Source organism: Ascaphus truei, chromosome 8, assembly GCF_040206685.1.
Source record: "Ascaphus truei isolate aAscTru1 chromosome 8, aAscTru1.hap1, whole genome shotgun sequence".
NCBI lineage: Eukaryota > Metazoa > Chordata > Amphibia > Anura > Ascaphidae > Ascaphus > Ascaphus truei.
Window position 1 is genome coordinate 101,006,731 of NC_134490.1, and position 15,717 is coordinate 101,022,447.

The following is a 15,717-nucleotide window of genomic DNA, read 5'->3' on the forward strand; positions in this document are numbered from 1 at the left end:
TATGAGTTCATACTGTATGGTGTGCATGGGAAATTGTACGAATGAAGTGTTGTATTTGTACAGGATAATAAAGGAAAAATGAGTAATATAAAAATACAACGTCGCTTCTTCTTCCGAATGTGAAATATTTTTTTGTACAGTATGTCTCTGCTAAGAAACTCCAAAAATAAAAATGTATATCTTTTATTCTATATGTATTATTTATTATTCAATACTTTCAACTTTTGCCACTGTAGGCTTGCTCTTCTTTTCATACCGTTTTTATTTTATGCACATGCGTGTATGTCTCGTTGGAACCTTGTTGAAGCACATATGCTTGTCATCACATTTAGGCGCATGCATGTATGTCTTTGAACTACAGGTACAGGTATAATCCTGCACAAAACAAAACACAAAACAGCGCACAACGCTCATGGTGAAGTAAGAATGAACAATTTATATTAAAAAGTAATTCAAGGTTCTGCGTACATCAGATAAAGGTAAAACAGGCATGTAACTGTAACTATGACAGTTGTTACCACTCAGGTATCAGGACACAGGAGAAGGCTGCAGCGGATCACCCAATGTCAGGAATCTGCAGTCATACTGTATCAGGCTGTGCTTTCATCTGCTGTGCACTTTAGAAGCAGAGGGTTCCCTTTAGGCTTCCACGTAATCCAGGTAGATAAGTCCCAAGCTCCGTTTAGGAGTAGCTGGTAGAGGGACAGTCTCACTGATCAGGGTCAGCTCTGCCTCCCACGCCATCTTCACTTAACCAGCAAAGTGATAAAATACTAAGGGTACTAGTAGATCAATAAAAGTATAATTCCAACTAGTTTCGTAGCAACTATAAAGGCCACTTCATAAATGAGCTTGGGACTTATCTACCTGGAGTACGCAGAACCTTGAATTACTTTTTAATATAAATTGTTATTCTTACTTCACCATGAGCGTTGTGCGCTGTTTTGTGTTTTGTTTTATCTAGATTCAGGGTCTTGGACCACCCTATCACAGCAGCAGACGCTCCTTATTGGTAACCTAGTTACTTATACTCACTTGGGTATTAAGTGGTTAATGCACTTTATTTCAATTCACTCTGTTTATTCATTATAGTTGCGCACTTGTACTGTGTTTTTCTTTTATAATCCTGCACACCCTGATCAGTGTGATACTGTAAATCCTTCTGGGGGATTTGGCGAGAATGACTTCTCATTCAATGTGAATTTCAAGTCTGAATCCCCCCCCCCTTTTTTTTTCTCGACATGGGCTTGCATAACAATTTTTGCTATTCTTAGAATCAATCACTAGCTTTATAATTCTACACTACAGTCATGTATACTGTACTTTATGAGGTGGGTGGCATACTGTAATTTTTACTAATAATCCTACATACACACCCCCCCCCCACAGACACACACACACTGTAAGCCTAACAAACCAAAGTGAATTGAACTGCTTATCGACACCTCCCCCCAGATCGATTTATTAGACACATGCCTGGTCTGGAAAGCTACTGTAAATTTGAGTAGTAGCACACACCCCCTACACACACACACACACACACACACACACACACACACACACACACACACACACACACACACACACACACACACACACACACACACACACACACACACACACACACACACATCCTAAAGTATTTCAAATGCTTATCGACACCTCCCCAAAGCTATTAATTTAATTGGACGCTTTGTGTAGTCTTCTTGAGGCCGTTTTCAAACACGCATGCGCACGTGTGAAAAGCCCTGACTTCTCATTCAATGTGAATGTCAAGTTTTTTTGATATATGTACAGTACGGTGTACATATGGGGTACAGTCCAGCCAGCAATTGTGCAATTATACTGTAGGAATTTAGAAAAAAGCACCCAGGTTTGCGTTTTATACGTTTTTATTATGAAGCGCCTAAATTTGATAACGTCTTCAAGTTTGAATCACAATGGACTACCTTGGTACTTTAGACTTTGGTTTTATCTGGTTTTTAAACACCTGCAAATTGACACAGTAGTACAGACAGAACTGTACACATTACAATTCATTAATTTCTTCCACCTGGCGGATACGCGAAGAATTGCACCCAAAGAAATCCAAAACCATTAGATTAAATCATGATCAACCGCGGTAAACCGCGGGTGCCTGGGGGTGTGAAGGCGGTGAGAAGGCAGCGTGAACGTGGGAATGTGGCATGAATACCACGAGGAATACAGCAGAGCTCATGAAAAAGGATTCGGCATTTGTTAAAATTATGGCCGCTGCATCTGTAGGCATTGTGTATTACTTTAGCAAGAAAATAACCAGGGTTGGCGCTCAAGAGGAGATAGTGCCACAAAGAAATAATCCAAATTAAAACAGTGAAATAGTGACACCCTCTGGTAACCAGGGCTCACTACAAGAAAATAACCCAAAAAAGTGCAATAAACATATATTATATAACTAAAATGAATAAACGAAGGATACCCACTCAACCTAGACAAGATGGGAAAGTCTTCGTTTCCCCTGGGACGTAGTGGGTAGAAGTGACAAGGGAGCGGGACACCATGCACATGTAAAAGAGAGATCACAAAAATAGTACAGTACTGTATAGCACAAAAATGGTAATCCTATGAAATTTTGCAAAGGTTATACTCACAAGCAGACAGTGAGTAAAGGCATTTCACACATAAAGTGTACACGAACAGTAGTCCCACGTAGAGGGGCGTCTGGGACCAGGATGGGATGGATAGGATACGAATATAACTTAGCACATTGCATCGACTTTAAACAATGTTACACAATTCTGTGAGCATCGCAATCACGGATTGAATTTTGCCCCAAGACCACTGCTGAGCCTCATAATGGGGTGCCCCAATTTGATCATAGGTTACCCGGTTTGGAGGGTACCTTACTCTTTGGCTCCTACGGAGCTGTTCTTCAGCAACTCCCTCTGGGGAGTGATAAGTACAGTCCTGAGGCTCAGCCTCTTCCCTTGAGGGGAGAAATGTCTCTGAACAGTCTATTTGAGGCACAAAGCATGGGCTCTGTGGATCTAATGGCTGGCTCATTGGAGTCAACGTGTCTGTCGTTGGACCAAGGGTCCCTTTACCCATAGCTCCTTCGGGAGATACCCCCGCGGTCGGAAGGCCCATTTGAGAGGTTCCTTCCATAGGATCCTCAGAGGTGGCATTTACTACAGTCTCTGGGCCATCTGACTCTCCATCGAGCGAAGCAGTGGGCACTTCCAATTCGTTATCCCCTACTTGAGGTATGGGCAGGAGATGATTTCTATGCCATACCTTTACCTGGCCTTCAGTGTCTTTGATGCGATAGACCGGGAGGCCAGCCAATTTATGTTTTCCAGGGACTCCCAGATTATGAAGTAACACAGCGTCCCCAGGACGTAGCTCCCGATACTTGACTTTATGGTCATATCGTCTTTGTTGCCAGCATTCAGTTTAGCTGTAGATTCCTCAGCCTGTTGGTAGGCTTGCTGCAAACTGTCCTTGAGTCTTTGAACATATTTGAAATGGGTAGCATTGTGTATCCCATCCGTTGATTCTCAAAGCCGTACATCTACTGGCAGTCTCGCCTCTCGCCCAAACATAAGGAAGTATGGGGAGAATCCAGTTGACTCGTGGCGGGTACAATTTTACGCGTGGACCAGGGTCTCCACGTGTCGACTCCATTCAGTCTTCTGAGCACCCTTTAATTTTATTTTTATTTATTTATAAAAATATTTTACCAGGAAGTAATACATTGAGAGTTACCTCTCGTTTTCAAGTATGTCCTGGGCACAGAGTAAAACAAAATAATACATGGTTACAAATACAGTTACATAAATGAACAAGGTATACATTATATACAAGACATTGCATGCACAGTTAAAGAAAATATATATTATGAGCGTATGAAACAGTTACAGACCAGATTAAAGTGTGAGACAGCCTTAGATTTGAAAGAACTTAAGCTGGTGGTGGATATGAGAGTCTCTGGTAGGTTGTTCCAGTTTTGGGGTGCACGGAAGGAGAAGGAGGAACGTCCGGATACTTTGTTGAGTCTTGGGACCATGAATAGTCTTTTGGAGTCTGATCTCAGGTGATAGGTACTGCATGTGGTAGGGGTGAGGAGCTTGTTCAGGTAGCTGGGTAGCTTGCCCAGAAAGTATTTGAGGGTGAGACAGGAAAGGTAAACTTTGCGCCTAGACTCTAGTGATGACCAATCTAGTTCTTTGAGCATTTCGCAGTGATGTGTGTTGTAGTTGCATTGGAGAACAAAACGACAAATTGAATTGTAGAGGGTGTCAAGTTTGCTAAGGTGGGTTTGAGGAGCCGAGCCATATACTATGTCTCCATAGTCAATAATTGGCATTAGCATCTGCTGTGCAATACGCTTTCTGACCAGGAGACTTAGGGAGGATTTGTTCCTGTAAAGTACCCCTAGTTTGGCATAGGTTTTGGTTGTCAGGGTATCAATGTGCATCCCGAATGTTAAGTGGGAGTCAAACCATAAGCCCAGGTATTTAAAACTAGTGACAGGTGTTAGGGTGGTTTTAGCGTTGGTTCTAATCAGGAGCTCAGTCACTGGAAGCTTTACAAATTTAGTCTTGGTCCCAAATACCATTGTTACCGTCTTGTCAGTGTTTAAAAACAGTTTGTTTTGGGAAATCCAGTTTTCGAGTCTCAAAAAGTCAGACTGAAGTATGTGTTGAAGGTCAGAGAGGCTATGGCTGTGTGCATACAGGATTGTGTCATCTGCATACATGTGTATTGAGGCTTCCTTACAAGCTGTGGGAAGATCATTAATGAACACTGAGAAGAGTAGGGGCCCCAGAACAGAGCCTTGCGGGACACCACAGGTGATATCCAGGGGGTTGGAGTTAGAGCCTGAGATGGACACATGTTGGGATCTTCCTGATAGGTAGGACTGAAACCAGTTTAAAGCATGTTTCCCTATTCCAGAGCTCTGGAGTTTGTTAAGCAGGATAACATGATCAACTGTGTCAAAAGCCTTTGCAAAATCCCGAGCGTGTCCAATAAGGTCCGATTGAATCGTTCTGGCAAAGCATCTCCTTCGGGATGGTACGGAGTCGTCCGTGATTTAGCAATGTTCAGCATTTTGAGCAACTCCCGGATCAGAGTGCTCTCAAAATCGCGACCTTGGTCTGAGTGAAGCCGATTTGGAAGACCGTAGTAAAGGAAGTACTTCTCCCATAATATCTTCGCCACTGTGATGGCCTTCTGGTCTTTTGTGGGGAAGGCTTGCGCATACCGGGTGTAATGGTCCGTGATGACCAGCACGTTGCATATTCCTCGGCTATCGGGCTCAATGCACAAAAAGTCCATACACACTAGGTCCATTGGACCAGAACTCTTCAGATGGGCCATGGGCGCTGTTCTTGTAGGCAAGGTCTTGCGTTGAATACACAGGGAACAACGGCGGCAGTATTGTTCTACCGCTTCCCGCATCCTTGGCCAGAAGAAGCGGTCTCTGATCAATCCAAAGTTCTTCTCTACGCCGAGATGCCCATGTTCATCATGTAGAGACTTCAACACCATATATCTCAAGTTTTGGGGTAGAACCAGTTGTCGCCTATCACGGTGGTCGTAATATTGTACTACCCTATAGAGCAAGCAATTGTCAATCTCAAAATTGTCCACCTCCCGCATTAGCAACGCGACCATGTCTCTGGGGGCACGTTTCAGTAGGGCTGGATTCTTTCTTTGAACAGCTTTCCGAATGATGCTGATTATTGGATCTCTCATTTGGTAGTCCACTAGGTCCTTCATCGTATGACCTTATCATGCGTTATGTTCATTCCCTTGGGATTGCAGTAGGCTGTGACTGGCATCCTAAGGAATCTGCAGCCCGCAATTCAGAGAAGGCCACTTGATCATTGATGACGGCTGCTATGCTACACATTGCTCGCATCCCTGGTCCCAGTATCTCTTCCCATTCATCATCATCGGGAGTAGCACTTAGTCCTGGTCGTCGTGATAGTGCGTCAGCTCCAATGTTCAAAGGCCCCGGCTTATACTTCAGAGAGAATCGGTAATTACATAGAGTTGCCAGCCATCGGTGTCTTGCTGCATCCAATTTGGCAGAGGTATTGATGTACGTGAGGGGATTGTTATCCGTCCTTACCTCAAATGTGACACCGTAGAGGTAATCGTGGAGTTTTTCTATGATTGCCCATTTGAGAACAAAAAAGCACAGGCGCACTGCCAGGGAGTCAGGTGGTATAAAAGATAGAACCATTTAATTCAGAACATATCTGATGACAAACATAGCCCCAGGGGGGGCAACAAATAACCTCCTATGCGTTTCGGACGAGTAGGTCCTTTATCAAGGAGTGTGGAACATATAGTAAAGGGGCATCCTATATACCCCCAATAAATGAGGCTAAATCAGATCACCTGGTAAATTTCATTCAAAAAACCCCAATGCGCATGACGTCACGGCGGGCGCCGCCATCGCAACTGAAAGCAAACCCTTCTTGGTTCGCCCACCCATGCTCGGCCATCATGCGCATGCGCACCTACGAGAGGATTACCTGACAGACCAATTCTAGACCCCGGATGCATAGCAAGACTGAAAAGCTCCGCCGCAACCCTACCGCGCATGCGTGTGACGTCACGCGAAGCGTCACCGTGACATAAATGTATCAACCGATGTACACGCCCCCTGCTCGCCACGCACACGCGCACATCAGGGAAGCGAATAAGGAGGGTGACTACATCAACACCATGCCACCGAGTACTCATCTGTCTCCCAAGGCACGCCCCTCACGACCTCCCATAGGTACAGAGGCGCCACCACTAAGCCAATCAGAGATTGGAAAAGGGCAACTGACACTCCCCCCTACTGGATATCGCTCCTGACGGCCCCGGAAGATTAGAGAATATGACAATGAGTAAAAAATTGTAAATTGTAAATGGCATATATCAGCATTGTAAATAAAAATATATCACACATAATTACAAATACCAGGATATACAGTGCCAGAGTATTATATCCTATCCACGCAGGTAACCCCTCTCCATAATATAACATTCCACAGTGAAAATAGGTAAAACCACATTCGATAAATCTCCAAACACTTAACTAAAATTAAAAACAAGTACATAAATTCCAGCTAGAGCACAGTGATATCTATATAAAGCCTATAGACATTATAATAAAATGAATGAAGAAATAGACTAAAGACATCCTATTTCTCTAGTAATGTATGCATCCTCCCTGGAGTATGTAATAGTGAATCTACAATGTTAATAAAAATTGCAATAATAATAAATCAATCATTAGTTCATCGATATACTCAATGTGAATAATTCCTAGCCTTCATTACAAGTGAGTGACCATTAAGTGGAATAAACAGGTACCATAATAACGATCTAATCAATGTCGAATCTCAAGCAGAATACTGTAATATAAACACATTTTAATTAAAAAATGGCTCAAGTTCCACTCAATATTCAGACCGCAGGGGGCTCTAGTTTGTAGTATGAATATCCAATAAGCCTCCCTGCGGTCCAAAAAATTGAGCAAATCGCCTTTCCTCTCATTCAAGAACACCCTTTCAATGCCCCTTACTGTGAAACCTTTTAACCCTCCTTGTGCACAGGTAGAAAAATGCTTCGATACTGGGTGTGATTGGTCTAATTTTTTAATTAACCTAATGTGTTCTAATATCCTAACTTTCAAGGATCTAGTTGTTCTTCCTACGTAATTAATTCCACATTTACACGTGAGTAGATATATCACGTATTGTGTATCACAATTAATGAAAGTTTTTATAGGAAATGACCACCCAGAGAGAGCACTTTCAAATTGGACTGAGGGTACCATAAATTGGCAGATTTTACATCCTCCACATCTGAAGGACCCCTTTGTAGTAAACTTCCTAGTGTAAGTAGAAGTATTAACATAGCTAGGAGCTACAAAGGAAGCTATTGTCTTGGCTTTCCGATACACAAACCGTGGACCTTTTGTCACAAATTTTTTTAGACTCGCATCTAATGATAAAATATTCCAATGTTTGCGAACAATATTTTGGACTTCTTGACTACATTTGTTATATTGTGTGATCAAAAGTGGTGTATCTTTATCCATATGGCCTGATTGTCCTTTCCCACCCCCCCCCCTTTTTTCCTGCCCATTTGAGAGCCAGAAACTCTAACTTGTGTACGGGGTACTTTTGTTCACTGGGGGTCAAACTGCGGCTGACATAGGCTACAGGTCGAAGACCCTCCGGGTGCTTCTGATGTAAGACAGCGCCCAGTCCCTTGAGGCTGGCATCCATATGCAGAATATATGGTTGTTCGGGATCAGCATTTGCAAGCACTGGTGCTTCGGTCAGGCTTTTCTTCAAGTTCAGGAAGGCCTGTTCACACTCGGACATCCACTTATCGCCAAACGCTTGATGGGCCGACGTGGCCTTCCTTCCTGTGTCTTCGGGGTATATCTTCAAAAGATTGTTCAGTGGTTTGGCTCGACTACAGTACCCTTCCACGAAGCGACGGTAATGCCCACAGAAACCCAGGAATGATCGCAGTTCCGTGACATTCTCGGGACGCGGCCAGTTCACTACCACTTCTATTTTGGCCGGATCGGTAGCAATTCCTTGGGCAGACACGATGTGTCCCACGTAAGTCACCAAGGTGTGACAGAACCGACACTTGACGAGGGACAACTTCAATCCTTCTTTTCCAAGATGGTCTATCACCTTAAGCAGCCTCTCTTCGTGCTCCTCCAGGTTCTTTCCGAAGACAATGATGTCATCCAGGTAGACAAGACACTCCCGAGGGTTCATGTCGCCGATTGGTTTCTCCATCAGTCGCTGGAAGGTAGCAGGAGCTCCACATATACCTTGGGGCATACGCGTAAATTGGTAGAAACCCAGGGGGCAGACAAAGGCTGTCTTTTCCTGATCCTCCGCACTCATAGGTACCTGATAGTACCCAGATCGTAAATCGAGAACACTGAACCACTGACTCCTGGTTAGAGGATTCAGAATCTCTTCACTGTGAGGAAGGTTGTATTGGTCAGGTACCGTACGATGATTCAGGGTTCGATAATCGACACACAGTGTCACAGATCTGTTCTTCTTCCTTACCACCATTATGGGGGAGGCGTAAGGACTCCGAGACTCTGTCAAAATCCCAGTGGTCTCCATTTCTTTCAGGACGTTCACTCACTTCTTTCCCCTAGCTCTTCCTGGTCTTGACTGCCTCGCTTCTCCAGCGCGCGAAATGTATCTATCTGCAAGCAGGGAGCTCCTGTAGCCTTATTGGCTCCCTGGCATCAGGTGGGGTGCTGCTGAGGCTCATGGGACTTGTAGTCCCTTCCAAGAGCCTTCCCTGGTAGGCTAGGGTTCGCGCGCTTATCACTGCGCATGCGCAACTCATCAGGGCCGCCGGCACTCACTGCGCATGCGCGAACTCGCGTAAGATGGCGGCGCCCTGCACGGGAGCCGCCGGGGACCACCGGAGCACCGGAGTGCTCCCTGCTCGGCCCCCACCCTCCAGAATGGCCGGCGGGTCTGCCGCTTGGCTCCGGCAGCACCCACCATCAATCCTGGCCACGGAGGTAACGGGGGTCGCAGGGCAGAGGGTGGTGACCTGGCTACACTTATATTTAAGAAGTGCTGCTCTATGAGACACCTTCCATGGTGGAAGACTCCTTAAGGCTCCATTCAAGTCATTTTTTTATATTTATTAAACAGTGTCACTCCATAAGGCACCTCCCATATCGCAAAACACCTTCTCCTTGTCATTAGGCACCTTAAACTGAATTCACTTAAATTGTCCATAACTACAATGGAGTAACACTGCTTAGTATATAAGGCCTATATATCTGACTTATTTGTCATATTCATCATAAATGTATAATTCTTTTATATTGCTCCCAGAAATAAATATCTTCTACCCAGAGCTCACTAAAAGAAGAATTTCCCACCTTTTTTTTACCACATTTCCTTGATACTGTTAGAGTTTGCACCTGTTTCTCAGTATGATTTTGACCCACAGTCCATATCAGTATTTGCAAAGGACATAACATCAGACATTGTGATAATTTTAGGTGTTATTTCTTAATGAGTAGTATAGCTAAAATGTTATTAATCCTGCAATCCTGCATTTATAGTTTACACAGGAAGCACATTATTTATAGTTGCTTTCACATCAGCAGCAAATAGATTGACATAGATACAATTACAAATTGTTAAATCATTGTATGGTTCTTGTTTGCAATGTACTCTAAATATTCCACAAATGCTCTGGATATTTTGAATCAGGACTGGAGAAGATTTTATTTTAATAATTGGTATTTTTTCCCTTAGACTTCTGGTTAACAATTCAGTTAAATGGGTAGTTTCATATACTGTAGCAGGTCAATTTATTTTTCATTGGCTTCCTTAGGAAGATGTAATTACCCATGAGTTACAGCTTTACTTACCGTATTTCCTCGATTGTAAGACGCCTTCGATTATTAGACGCACCATCGATTTGGCCATTACAGTCGGGGAAAATTACTTTTTCACTTATCATGTTTCAGGAGAGGTCCCATGTCAGAGGAGGATGAAGGTGGCGGCGGAGGCAGGAGAAGTCCCACGTCTGCAGATGGTTGAAGATGGACAGCGGGTGGGTGTGCGGCAGCAGGACAGGTCCAAAGTCTGCAGGTGAATGAAGATAAGAAGACAGCGGGCGGTGGGGTGCGGCGGCAGGAGATCATAATAGCAGGAGAGCTGAGCAGGAGCAGAGTGGCATAGGGGAACGGCTTTGGAGGTGCACACTATAACCGGAAGTCAGACATCGGTCAACTTCCGGTGTTAAAGTGTGCACCTCCTAAGCCGTTCCCCTACGCTGCTCTTCTCCTGCTATTTTGATCGATTAGCCGCCTCCACACGCCCGCTGTATTCTTATGTTCATTCACCTGCAGACTTGGGACCTGTCCTGCCACCGCACTCCTGCCCGCTGTCCATCTTCAACCATCTGCAGACGTGGGACCTCTCCTGCTGCCGCACACTTCGTCCTTCGCTGACATCGATTCTAAGACGCACCCCGATTTCAGACATGTGAAAATCGAATAAAAGGTGCGTCTTAGAATTGAGGAAATAGGTTATTTTAAAAATGAATATAAAAATCAGTGTAAATAAAGAAGATTATGCTACTCTATTGTCTAATATTTAATATGTCTAATATTATATGTACTGCATTGTTGTGGATGAAATTATTGAGCAGAGAAATTGGGTACTATGCAATGTTATTCAGTGTAATACCCTGTTTATTGCTGAGCTCTAAGATTAACTAGATTATCTGGTTCAAAGGTGCGCAAACTTTTCAGTCTGCTCCCCCCTTCTTGCTCCCCCCGCCTGCTCTCCCCCCCTGCCTGCACCCCCCCCCCCTTTCCTGTTCTCCGGCATCTTCTGATGTCACAACGTCATGTGACTTTGCGGCCAAAGGTGGTGGAGACCAAGTAAGGGAATTTACAGAGGACACATTTAATTTAAATGCTTTGGGGAAGAGTGCGGGGCCTCTGTAAGAACTGCACCCTCCCCCCCTCACCCCCCCCTGAGAATTGTGTGTGCCCCCCGGTTTGCACACCCCTGATCTAGCTCATTTAGTTTTGGCAAAGCTGAAAAAAGCAATCTGCAAAAAAAAAAGGAAAAAGTCACATGGGACAAGCTGAATATTTGTCTTAACGACTTTGTCCATTTATTTGATATTTAAACTAAGTATGGTTATGTGGATTTATTAAAAATAAATAGATTTCACTGCTCCTGTACTGTATAAACTGTATTGTACTGTATACAATATCTCACAAGACAGAATTTTGAGCCAAACGGTGATAACAATAGCCAAATTAAAACATTGATCTTCACAAAAATGTTAAGATCTTTTAACACATGAAACATTATTTTATCATTAAGTTTATCGTGCAGCATTTTTGTAGTCCTTCAGATTTGTAGATTCTTTGCAAATTGTAATACTTTTTATTAAATCAACCACAGCAATCTTAATACAGTATAGTTGTACAGATGCGCCGAGGAGTATTCTAAAACTTGAATGGGACTGCCAGGGACCCCCGCTGTGTTAATCCGATGGGCCATTAATCTGTCTGCACAAATGTCACTGAAATGTCGCAGCATGTACCCAGCATGTACCTGAGTCTTGTTGGTGTTTGCCAAACATTTTCCAAGGCAAGGTTTAGAATACTCGTCGGCGCACCTGTACATACAGTAAACTTTCAAGACCTTCCTTTATGGAAGTTGGCGTATGATTACATATGTGGAAAACCTCCTTAGCACCACTATGACAACTTGCTCTCTTTGTGATGAACCAGTTGTATAAACTTATGTCAAATTTATGTCATTTTTCAGGAACCGAGGAAATCACCACCCTATAAATAGTATGCACGATGTCAGACCCCAGTCTGTTCAAAAAGGGCGAATGTATATTAACCGAGTGGGAATACAGCCAATGAAATTGTTATATGAGTCTTCAGATTGTCCTAGAGATCTTTGGAAATCGCAGAAGAAAGGCGATCCGACGGTTACCGGCAGAAAAGTTCACAACAAATCCAAAATGGGGAAAAAAACAGGCATGTGTAATACTGTTTATAAACAATACTAAATGATCTAGATTTTTGTAAAAGTACTAGTCTCTTCCTTTTAAAAGGAACATTACTGATCCATAAGATTTTAATAACATAAAAGTTGTAATAGTATGGATTACTGTTAATATGTCAGTTAATATGTGAAAAACACTGAAAATCACTACATCCGACTGACTTTCTAGTGCTTAGAAAATCCTAATAATATATTTATCCTGTTGGGTTGTTGCTTAGTTTCCTGTTTCCAGATAATCTTTTCTTGCTCGTTTCCTAACAGGTTGCAACTGTCTCTCTACACAGTCTTTACACTCTAGGCTTCATCATAAGTAATTGCTTGAGGACTTAATGGAAAACAGTCTCCCTCCTTTCCTGCTTTTCTGTCACTCTTCTTAGTTAGGTTGGTGCTATTATTAATGACAGTCCTACTACAGCCATGAAGTGGGAATAGGAAGAAAATATTACCTCAGTGATATAATAATTATCTATATTAGTCATTTGTACCTTATTACATATATCTGTTGCAGTGGGCAGTAGATGTATAAATTGGTAATTTAGACCAAATGTGTGTTGTAGATGGCCTACATTTTGCAACAATTAGTGCAATATGCCATTCATGAGGGTCAGTAGAGATCAACCATGTCTCTTCTTTGTTTATCTATGACAACCACAGTTAAAATAATGGCATGAAAAAAGCTCAGAAATGCCATAAATAACTGAACATATCAGATTGCATAAATGAAAAGCTATAGAGACAAATGAATAAGCAACAAAGAGATAAAAAGAAGTCTTGGAAACTGGCAAATTAAAATGAGACATAAACTGACACTTTACCCTATTGTGATTTAATTTACCTTTATCACTGTGTGCATACACATACACATATACATACAGTATATACAGACAGATCAGGATTATCTCAATGTTTGCACCCTCTGCATTAAGCTTATGCTTCCTTTTTGGTATCCTCTGAATAGTTCTTAATATACATAGTGTAGGACTTATATTTGTGGGGGGGATTTAGGGCGATCGAGTTCTGATATGCTTTTTGGGAGTTCCAGCACCATCTGCGAGGAATCAACAATAAACTCAATTTAGTGAGTGTAATGGGATATAAAATTGGTTATGGGATTTCTGTGTAATATTTCTTCGTGCCATGGAAATAAATGGAGTAAAAGTCTGTCACCTATTTTTTAAAATATAAAGTACATAAATATGCAATTATTTCCCTTATTCAGAACTCTAAAGCTGTTTTGTAAAGTGCAGAAATACTGACATGTACAAGAGCACATGATTTTGTGCTGTTCGTGCAGACTTTTTGAGGGCTTTCAGAGGGCTGCACAAGTGATCTAAGCTAAAAGAAAAATAGGCCTTCTCTTGTACTCCACCGGCTCTAAAGGCAATCTTCAGAGATAAGGATCAGGGTAGTGTGATTGCTATTACAGTGATTGCATGATTACAGATTGGCTAAATGTTTATGCTAGATTGCAAATTTGGGAGATTCCTGGCATGGAAAAAAGTCAAAGATATAGCTCTTCGCCAAAAAAAGACAACATTTGTGAATATATTGTAGTAAAAAAAGGTTGACAAATATTGGGAAATTTAACAGAAATGTACATAAATAAACCGAGAATTGTCTTCAGTAATATTTTGTTGTCTTGCGAATCGCGGGATCTTCTGAGATGTTAACCGGGACAGGTTTGCAAATCTATACCCATGATCACATAAAAAAATGATCCATTAAAAGGGTTACAGATATGCATTTTTAATTTCTATGTCAGTATGATATTTATTTTCTTTTATGATCATTTCACTCTTAAAGGGAATATTCTTTTAACAGACCTAACAGATGTAGCAGACGTTATTGCAGCCGCCGGCTGAAATAGAATGTTAGTCGCGCCATTTCTGTACATGGCTGATTTCCCCGCTGGTGTGTTGTTTACATCCCGCAGCAACTTGCCAGTGAGTGCAATAACGTCTGTTACAGTACATCTGTATACCAGTATCAAATTAGCAGCCTGAAGAATTTTGACACAAACATTTTGTTTGGCCAATCTCTGTGTTGATGCACAAGTCACAAATATCAAAAATTGTGAGATTGCTTTTAATTGTTGTTTCCAGCGAGTCACCAATCTTTATGCATTGATACAATGATTTTCTAGTGCTAATGAAATCTACAAATAAACGGTTGTGAATTGCATCATGCACACAATGATAATAACTTATTATTTACAGAAATCGTGTAAGTTAGCCATCATAACAGTTATTATTTACTGTTTATTTATCATAAAACAGGTCTTGGTCTAAAAAATAAAATCAAAGACACTTGAATGACCATTTAAGATAAAACCATTGATTATAGATTAATGGGACATTTTAAGCTTATCCAAGTCTGAAGTGTTGCTGTAAGGTGCTTGCATAGATTCATGTTATCACATTAATAGGGTGTATATAATTTGATGAAAGGGGTATTTTGATTATTTTGGTTATTGTTACATCTGTGATTTTTAATTATAAAAGCTCAGAAGAGATATTTTTTATAAGAGTAGTTGTCAATATTAATTTAAAACATTAGACGTTTCTCTATCACCAGAATGGTTTCAAACATCACACTAAACTTAGCAGTATGATATGACTCAGTTAAACTTTGCAGAATTAGTGACTTGTACGGTATTGTGAGCTAATGCTGTCATAAATTTTTTAAAAAGCATAAAATAAATTGATTATACCTGTGTAATTATTCCTGTTTTTTTTGCTCTTTACTTCACCCTACAGTTTTATCCTATGCCATTAACGATCATGATATCACAAGTTCACAACGTACCGACGAGACAACGAGTATTCTAAGGCTTGCCTTAAACTAGCCCGTTTACATGCTGGGAACATGCTGGCTAGTTTAAGGCAAGTTTAAGGCATTTCTGCATTGACTAATGACCCATCCGATTAACACAGCAGGGGTCCCTGGCAGTCCCATTCAGTTTGAATGGAACTGCCAGGGACCCCCGCTGTTAATCTTATGGCCATTAGTCAATGCAGAAATGCCTTAAACTTGCCTTAAACAAGACCCAGCATGTACCCAGCATATACCTGGGTTTTTTTGGCGATTGCCTCTGGTTTGTGTTAGAATAACCGTC

General features: G+C 41.9%; 1 protein-coding gene across 2 annotated transcripts in view; it reads left to right on the plus strand.

The window, feature by feature from the left end:
* ZNF365 (zinc finger protein 365) overlaps positions 1-15,334 on the plus strand; it is a 143,792-nt gene extending 128,458 nt beyond the window's left edge. For both annotated transcript variants that reach the window (XM_075612973.1, XM_075612974.1), the window contains exon 5: positions 12,354-15,334. In XM_075612973.1, coding sequence (XP_075469088.1) covers positions 12,354-12,606 — 253 coding nt within the window. In that variant the 3' untranslated portion in view covers positions 12,607-15,334. The remainder of the gene's footprint in view (positions 1-12,353) is intronic.
* The last annotated feature ends 383 nt before the right edge of the window (positions 15,335-15,717 follow it).